This window comes from Sinocyclocheilus anshuiensis, unplaced genomic scaffold (genome assembly GCF_001515605.1).
Source record: "Sinocyclocheilus anshuiensis isolate Anshui unplaced genomic scaffold, SAMN03320099.WGS_v1.1 scaffold1463, whole genome shotgun sequence".
Lineage (NCBI taxonomy): Eukaryota > Metazoa > Chordata > Actinopteri > Cypriniformes > Cyprinidae > Sinocyclocheilus > Sinocyclocheilus anshuiensis.
Window position 1 is genome coordinate 427,035 of NW_015536784.1, and position 9,756 is coordinate 436,790.

The 9,756-nt window shown below is 37.9% G+C and overlaps 1 protein-coding gene across 1 annotated transcript in view; it reads right to left on the reverse strand.

The window, feature by feature from the left end:
• Positions 1-5,494: 5,494 nt before the first annotated feature.
• Positions 5,495-9,756, reverse strand: part of LOC107655670 (fibroblast growth factor receptor 2-like) — a 60,286-nt gene continuing 56,024 nt past the window's right edge. The window contains exons 16-17 of the mRNA XM_016443239.1: positions 8,647-8,752; positions 5,495-6,877 (exon numbers count right to left, since the gene is read on the reverse strand). Of these exons, the coding sequence (XP_016298725.1) occupies positions 6,713-6,877; positions 8,647-8,752 (271 nt within the window). The 3' untranslated portion in view covers positions 5,495-6,712. The remainder of the gene's footprint in view (positions 6,878-8,646; positions 8,753-9,756) is intronic.

Sequence of the window (9,756 nt, forward strand, 5' to 3'; positions counted from 1 at the left end):
GGAATGTTTTCGTTCTAAAGCGTTAGTTGAACGTTCCTCTAATGGTTTTTAGATGTTACTAGTTTCAGACCGTTCAACGAACATTCCAAAGTATCTTTCCCATAAAGTTTGCATAATTATATAATGGAATGTGAAAAAAAAAGTTTAAATAGTTTAAAAACTGGACCATTTTGCATATTGAGAGAACATTCAGAAATAACGTTTTCATAACTTCATTGGAACATTAGCAAGATGTCCTTAGAATATATTTTTGTTAGTTGGGTTTGACTCTTTGCATTCACAAACGAATGACTTTTCTGAGTCAGTTCTTTTTAACGAATGTTAAAAAGACTCACAAATTAGTTTTGAACTTAAGAATAGAGAGAGTGGTGCAGGTATAAACATACTGTCATGAAACTGCACGGGGACATTAAGATTGAGGATCCAAGTGCAGTGTTTATTGAGGGGTAATCCAAAGGCATAATCCAGAAACAGGCAGAAGGTCTTATACACGTGCAACCAGTCCAAACAATAACAGGGCAAAACACAGGCAAAGGGTAATCCAAAAGACAGGCAGGGAAATAAAGCCAGGAACCAAGATGCGGGAGAACCAGGAAACAAGGCTTATGCTGCGTCTCAATGTGCCTACTTATACTACGCCCTTAAAGTATGTACTCTTTTGGTGAAGAAAAAGTACACACTTTTGAGTGTGTAGTAGAAGAGTAGGCAAGCTTTGGGACATATTATCACGTCACACAACTGCGTCTTTAACGGACTCTCTGTCACATAGTTACAGGCACCTGGCCTGTCAATCATCTTGTCACAGTTAACATCCTCCACATTGCATTTCATTTAACTTCCTACCGTATTGAAGAGAAAAGAAGTAGCACATTGATCTGCCAGTCCAAAGTATCTTTCATGCTGAGAACTCTGCTCATATTTTATGCATAATGATGCATTTAAAAGTTAACGACGAAACGAATGTTTATAAAAGTTTAGATTGCTGTTGCCGATGAAATATAACACAGATAACATTAAATAAATATTTTTTACCAGGTTAAATGTTGAATATTAGTAACTCAAACCCCTTTTTCTAAGTCTCTCTTCCTAACCGCTGGTCGTGCACATCCGCCATGTTTGTAGTTTTTTTTTATGCGTTTCATTCGTGTTTGTAGTTCTGGACAGAATCCTTCACCAAAGTGCAATGGATTGTGGGCAATATTAGCCATTAGAGTGTGCACGGATCCACACTTCAAAAATCGACCTGAAATAGTAGACCATCCGGGGACTTTTGGCATACTCTTTTCAACATACTATGCTTTGGGACACACTTATTCTAATCTCACATACTATTTAGGATGGATAGTATGAACATTGAGACGCAGGGTTAGATTTGCACAACAGCTACAAGACTTAGCAATGAATGAGAACCGGGCTAACAAGACACAGGGGCAAACAATTAGTGCTGATGAGCGTGTGCAAAGGATTATGGGGAATGCAGTTCAGGAAAGTGTGGCAAAGGTATGGGATGGAGTCTTTGGTGGCTATCAAGAGCACTACAGCTTGTGACCGTGACACACACACACACACACACACACATTTCTACACTATGTCTACTGTCAAAGAAAATAGTTTAGAATAAGACGATTGCTAAGAGGATAACTCTTATCCCTAAGAGCGATAAATTCCTTACTGTTGATGCACAATTCTGGATTATTAATGTTCAAAGCATCATGTTCTACCTCAAGATATGAGGAAAACACCAGCAGGCCAACAGCATCAGAGCTCTGATGAACTGCTCATTTTAAATTAAACCTCATTTATGAGGCTGCACTTCATGACTGTTTTTATTGGACGACTTTATGACAGAAGCTACACATCTGCTAACCCTCTTAAACTTCATAGACTCTATTGACAACTTAAGCCCTGTGCAGATACACAAGCTTTAGTATCGAACTTGATCAGTTTTAATAAACCTTTGAGGTGAATCTGAGGACGAGCATGTACGTACCTCAACATAAAGCTTTCACATTTCTCTTGGGTAGAAGATCTCTGTACTAAAGGAAAACTATAAGCGGGATGCAAATTATGAGCAAGTGGGACAAGAAACTTTAGTGATTTGCTTTAAAAGTGTGTAATTTCTGTCACACCAAACAGAACTGCTAAAATAATCATTGTTTTCAAACTCACTTAGTGTGCACTTCCCTCATTGGTCAGGCAAACTGATAGTCCTGCCCCCAAATTCACCAAAATTAATGTTTTTATAAGGCCACAGAGATACAGTAGTAGTAGAATTCAGAAAAACTCATCGATATCGCCATACTTTCCCAAGTTGATTAATGGCAATACATTAAGGCAATTGTTTTACAACTGTATTACAGGTTTTCTGAAATGTTATGTTTAAACATGCAAATGTTGCATTGTCTTATTAAATATATGCACATTTCTAGCGCTACTGAAGTGGAGATTTCTGGCTCAGTTTGAGAAAAATACACACATCCTTTAAGATTATCCTAATGCACCAATTTAGGTTGTGTGAGACGAATCTCAACAGACCATGCTCTGAAATGACCTCTAGAAATTTCCCTAAAGAAGCTGACTCCTCTGAAAGAGTTTGCAAAGCTATGAAAGCATCGGAAGCAGGCGTCCCGCTCGATGTGGTTTATGTTACTGATTAACTCTCTCCCAGCTTCCCCGGTGTGTTATCTGCGAGTGTGGGTCTGTCTCGCCCGACTCATGTTGACATTCCAGAGGACTGGGCCTTGTGCAAACAGCCTCTGACAGATGGAGGCTACGAGAACCAGTAGATTGAGATGGCAGTCAGCGCTCTGATGGGCCTCCTCATGTATTTCAACAGCTCTGAGCTGAAGAACTTTATGTGGCAGATTCTCATCGCAGTCTCTCGTTTAGGGGATCATACTAGATGCTGGAGAGCAGTAATGAGGTCTGAATGCTGCTGTCACTGAAGGCCATGACAGGTTTCAGTCACCATAGTTTTTATCATTTTTTCAGATGGGGAGAAGGTTTTGTTCTCCTGAGTGGTGCCATTGGACTGAATGGCTTTCAACCGTTTTAAACTGACAGCCATGAGAAGAAAATTTAAAAAAAAAACGGGAGAATGACCTGTAACCAACAGTATTTGTGAAGGAATGCTGGTTCCTACCAGTATAAAAAGTCATTTCTTTAGTGTCACAATTTTTCTGCAAAAAATCAGTGGGATCAAATGGAGATCAAATGGATGTTAGCACCTGCTTCTCAGATGTTTCTCCTAAGAAAACACCCCAGGAATCTCATGTGTCTCAACAAGGTCTCAAACTGCTCACATACAGTATGCATATACAAAATAGCAAAGCTTGAAATTAATGTCATGGATCTCAATATGAACATTTATCAAATTCTACTTTTCTAAGGTAAAGACTAAACAAATTCTACTTTTCTAAGGTAAAGACTAAAACTACCATGAGGATGTGAGTCTACAGCAGGGTTCCTCAATAGGCGGCCCCTGAGAGAAAAAAGTTTGGCCCGCGCTAATTTCAAATAATGTGGCATGAAAATTCAAACGCAGCATCAGAAAGCTACTTTAACTTACATCGTGTCTACACCGACACCGACACCGGACGCAAGCGGTGCGGCGCGACGCAATAAAATACAATAGAACTCGTTATAATCAGTGATGCTGTCTTGGATGCGGGGCGAGACGCCAACTCCCCGACAGTAAACTGCTGACTCGTTCTATTTATAACGTACTGACACAACGTTCAAATAATTTGCAATGCTTTGTCGCGTCCAGTGAAGATATGATGTAACAGCAAAAACATGGCAAGTGTGTAAGAAAAGAAAAGTGTACACGGAAAACAGATGATTAAAATGGACTGAACAGTTTTGAGTGAGTGAGTGAGTGAGTGACTGATTATCTTTGTTATGGAATACACGTTTTGGTTCGCAGTGAGTTCACAGTTTTAACGAACAAGTTTGCTTTAATTTATTTTCAAGATCTGAGGTAAAATATCTATTGTTGCTTTCACTGTGGCCATAAAGGTAACGCAAAATAATATTCAAACTCACATTCGACACTTTTAACATTGAATAAAGCACATAATCATTATCTGAGATTATCAGTGTCATATTTTGTATGTTGCTCCTGCCGCGACGTCGCAGAAAATAAAAACCGTTCCTAAAATAGAATCCCATGTCGCTTATTTTAACGTGTTGTGTCGCGGGTGGTTAGGACAAAAACTACAAGGAAAATATACTTTTTATTTGGGTTTGATCCCCCCAAAAAAATCTAAGCATAAAAATATTAATACTGACAAATCTAATAATTTAATCTGCAATTAGCCAAAGTGGAGAGAAGAGATCCAATCTGGGAATGAACAGGCACTCTACAGGCTTGCGATTTGCACATTAAAATCCATCTCACTATACATAGCTGGATATAAGTATATACAACTTTATCTGCATACATACAGTATATGGCGATACTGTACTATATAGCAAATCTCAACTGCTTGATTGCCTGTCTCATTACAAAATGTAAACTATAGCTCTCATGTGCTAAATGCAACCATAGGGCATTAATATATTATAAACATTAACATTATGATTTTCTGTAAAGCTACTTTGAAACTGTGTATTGTGGGGAAAAAAGCACTATATACATACATTTTACTTGACTTGAACATGTGCAAAGACACCAGAAAGGTACTGATCACATTCTAGAAAGAAAAAATTGTTTAGAAAAGCAGAGCAAAGTATAAAAACAAAGCACACACAATTCATTTTTTCATCTTTAATTTTACAAATCTGTCAGGAACACCTGACAGCAACCTCAGCTCATTTGTCTGGAAGAAAATGAAACACACGATTCTTAATACTTTTGAGTTGTGGGTAAAACTGCACAAAATATACTGCAACCTTTTTTTCCAGCATTTCGTCAAATTCAAATGCAAACTTCAGTGTGAGTAAAACAGCCGGATAAAAACAACATCTTCTAGAAAGAAAAAATTGTTTAGAAAATCAGAGCAAAGTATAAAAACAAAGCACACACAATTCATTTTTTCATCTTTAATTGTACAAATCTGTCAGGAACACTTGACAGCAACCTCAGCTCATTTGTCTGGAAGAAAATGAAACACTTGAACGATTCTTAATACTTTTGAGTTGTGGGTAAAACTGCACAAAATATACTGCAACCTTTTTTTCCAGCATTTCGTCAAATTCAAATGCAAACTTCAGTGTGAGTAAAACAGCCGGATAAAAACAACATCCTCTACTATAGAAAAGGGATTAGCTGACTACAAAAATGTACGTTATTTTTGCATTTTAACTTACCATTCACATTTGTATATTTATATATAAAAAGACGTAAGAAATGCAAATCTTTCGATACCAGCTACAAATAATTCTTTGTACCACTGAAATGTTATTTTAGATTACAAAATAAACATTATGAATCATTATTGTTTCTACTGTCGTCATTAATATTATCTCTTTATTATTTTGATCTTTTTTATCCTTTTGATTCTTTTTTTAACATAAGTCAATAAATTAACATGCTATCTCTTTCCCTGAAAGCCAATACGTGACTGTGTCAGCAAGTGAGAGTTGCGCAGGACCCGACATTAAACCTTTCCAGGGGATTTTGTGCGCCTGGTTTCGAACCAGCACCACGGCTCAAAGTGTCTGGAACATATGCATGAAAACTGAGAGTTGTTTGGCTTTTAGTCCATGTTTGTCAGTTTTGAGGTCATCTAAATGCTAGCACACTCCCAAAACATTACAAAGAAAAGAAACTTCCTTTTTTAACAGGAAACACATAAGAGATAAGCCATATCATGGAGTTTTTAATGTCGAGTCCTGCTATAAATGTGCTAATGTATGTCTGGGAATGTAATAGAAACATCTAGATGTGTCTACATCTATTTCTCACTCTGCGGGAAAAGGGAGGAATTGTTCGGAAGTCCATACCAAAAATAATTCATTGTAAATATATAATATATATTTTTACATATTTGAATATATTTACAAATATACCGAGCACTATATACCATGTATTATTTTTTTAACCATTAAGGATAACGGCTTGGGCTTTTTGTACAATAACCATGTTATCATGGTAAAAACTGAGCATTTAAAATAAACAATAAAAATCAACCGTAGGCAGTTATGATTTCTTCTACTTCTTCTTCTTCTTCTTCTGTTAGTTGTATGTTTCCTTATTGTACTCGTATCGTATTGTCTCCTTTTTGTCTCTTAAGAGTTCTGTTCATGTGCTCCATTCATTTCTCTTGGGAACACAGAATCCTGGAATGCCAAGCAACGGAATGACGGCAAGAATGTAATAGAACTCCAACATAAACGAAAAAAAAACCCCATCGAAATAAACAAACAAAACAATTCAATAGGTGGGCCCTTGGAAACAGTCACTTTTCTTCAGTCCTTGTCCTCTTCTTAAGAGCTTGGTCACGTGTTTTTGTGCGCACAAGTGTGTGTTTCCACAAAAAAAATGCACCTGCGCTTCACACGCTTCAGTTTATTTCCGGAAAAGCAGCATTGCTGACGTCTCAGCCTCCTTTAGCGCACTCCAAAAGTTCAGCGGGAGCTTCGCAAGGAGTCTAGAGGCAGCATACGGTTCTGGATGGGTACAAGGGAACTGTGGGTAAAAGTCTCTCAGTCTTGTGGAGAACTACAGGCGTAGCTTGGATGCGGTGGGTCTGGAGAACGTTGAAGAGGCTCATGTTTTTATGCCTCCATTGATGTGCTGGTACTTGGGAAGGCAGGGCTCATCTGCTAAGGGGTCGTGGGAGAAAACGGAATCGTCTCCGGAGGAGCAGGAGCTGCGTGTGTCGGGGAAGCTGGGAGAGTATTGCTCCACCGGGGCGCACAGGTCCAGATATTCCTACAGACACAAAGAAGAAGCTGTCAGTATAAACATGACCAGAACTAGAGCTGCCACATTTAATGGGAAAAATTAGGGAAATAGGAAAAGCCCAATTATATTTCAATTAGTCAAATGAAAGATAACCTTCTCCATTAGAAATAAAAGCTATTTCCATGGAGAGAAAAAAATGCATTTAAACCAGTGTTATTTTAATAAAATTGATACACTATATAGTTTTTTAATTAGTATTTTGAATTAGATTCTCAAAAATATTTTCTTTTCATTTTAATTTTAGTTATAATTATAGAAATGTAGTTTTGTCACTTTTAATCAATTTCTTTTTTATATGTCTAATATATGCGTTTATTTAGTTCTTATTTAAAATGTTTCATTTAAAGTTATTTAAAAAAATTAGATGCTGCCTTGGCAACTAGCTGAAATAAAGTTGAACTTTTTTATATATTTTATTTTATTTCAGGTAATGTTTATTGTAATGATTATTTTATACAATAATTTCCATTGTTGCCTTGGAATAAGTTCAAGTTTTCTTTATATTTTATTTTATTTATCTATTCATTTTTATTATAATTTTTTGATTATTTATTTATTTTATTTGTACTTTTTAGTTTTAGTTAGTTTTAACAATTCTTTAGTTAGTTTTCAGGAGTCTGTGATGAATAGAAAGTTCAAAAGAACAGCGTTTTTTTTAAACAGAAATCTTCTGTGACATTTTAAATGGCTTTACTGCCACTTTTGATCAATTTAATGTGTCCTTAAAGTAATAATTTCTCGCTTTCGAAAAAAAAATAAAAAATACTGAACCCAAATGTTTGAATGGTAGTATATGTAATCAAATAATTAAATAACTCAAATAATATTTTCCGCTGTGATTCATCAGCAGTAACACTGACCTACTAGCCGCTTCCTTAAAAATAAAGTGCGCTCAGTCCGAGTTTAACCATGCTGGAAACCACTGCGCCAGGTTCCACGTCTGAACATCAAGTCTAACCAATATTTGCTTATCAAATTTCAGTGAACCAGTAACAGAAGGGACCACACCTGAAGACTTATATATATTTCTGAAATACATATCTATAAACATCCAATGCACATAAACATATAAGACCAAAAAAAGTACAGGAGGATGTTTTTTCCTGGTTCATTCCTCAGACAAAATTGGAGCCATTTCGTCTTTGCGGCTGGTACTGAACTATTTGACGAGAGGAAGAGGGGGGTTTTAGGTTGCTGAAAATGAGTGTTGGATTGAACTCTCGCTGCTCAACACAAGGCAGCTCACATTACTAAAGACCTTCACATCTGTGAGCAGTTTAAGATGGGGGGAAGAAAGCAGAGGCACTTTATTACATTTCTAAAGTTCAAAACGGCGAGCAAGAGCGGGGCTTTTGGCATCATCTCTCTTCCACGGCACAATCCCCCCTTCGACAAGTTCTGACAGATTTCCATCCCTCAGCCCGCCACACAGATATCACGGATGGCAGCTAGGGAACGGAAAGAATCATCTAGTATGGATCCATCTGACAATTGAGCAACGTTAGCACGAGGGCCACTCTCGAAAACCCAAGGCTGGATGAAATTAAGCACGTGCAACTCTCGACCTGTACGCTGACCATATAAACGGCTTCCTTTCCCTCGCGGATCTTGCGAAATGTTGCGAGCTGGAGTCGGAGCCAGTGTTGGCACGGGTTCGATGGATCCCAGAGCTATAGGGAAAGCACGAATGGTTTCGAGACTGTTTATGCATGTGTGTAAACGTGTGCACGCCTCACCTCGTTGGTTGCCAAAGTGAGAATGCGGTCCAAGTCCTCGACCAACTGTTTGAATGTGGGCCTGTGAGAGGAGATTGCATGCCAGCAGTCCTTCATCATCATGTACCTGAGACAGAGGAGCAGACAACATTACATAATTTATTTATTTCTAAGCTCTGTTTTGGAAATCAAATGTGGCGCAACCGTTTGTGTAATCAGACATGCTCAGGCGAGTACACGTGCGCTAAACCGAGGGTGCGATGAAAGGTTAACAGTGATTTTGCTGCCCACATACCATCTCAAAACTAATGCACAAATCTTATTTTGGAAGCAAATTAACATGAAAGCTTGTTAGGTCTTCGACATAATGGCTTAAAGGTACTTTTTTATCAATTTAGGTTGGGAAGGAGCTCATTGGTCGCTGCGAAGGCCATGAGAGCCCGATTAACAAAAGAGTGCATTAAACAAGGTAAATGTAAGACAGAAAACAAATTAAGAAAAAGAACAGTTAGTAGGAAATTAGCTCAACTAGTACATGTACACACTAAATACAAGTCAAAAATATGATTAAAAGATGGTTAGTGGGACACTAGCTTAACTAGTGCATTGAACAAGCTAAATGTAAGACAGAAATAAATGGAAGACAAAACCTGATTAAAAGGTTAATGGTTAGTGGGATGTCAGCTTAAAGGCCTTACCACACTGAGTGCGAAAAAGCGAAACGAATATCGGACGCGATGACGCGCTGGAATAAAACAATAGATTTCTTTGGATGCTTCCACATAGACCGCGAACATTCGCGCACCGAAAATGTGAATGTTTTTTTTTCCGAACCAGTCCGACGAATCTTTTCAGTTTCGCAAAGCGAAATCACGGGCCATCCAATCAGATTTGAGCTAGGATCACGTGACCGGAGCAGCTGCTGTTGCACAAAAGGGTGAGAGTGGTGGCGCGGTTTCGAAAACCAGTGTAAACAAACACAGAAGAAGAGTATCCCGGATAAGACAAGAGAGTGAATGCTGAGTTCTTGTTATCGTTGGTATTTGAGAACAGATCTTCTTTATACAGAATAACATTTCTATTAATTGTCCACTGAATTATGTAATCACAGTAGAGCACCGTCCGTTTTCT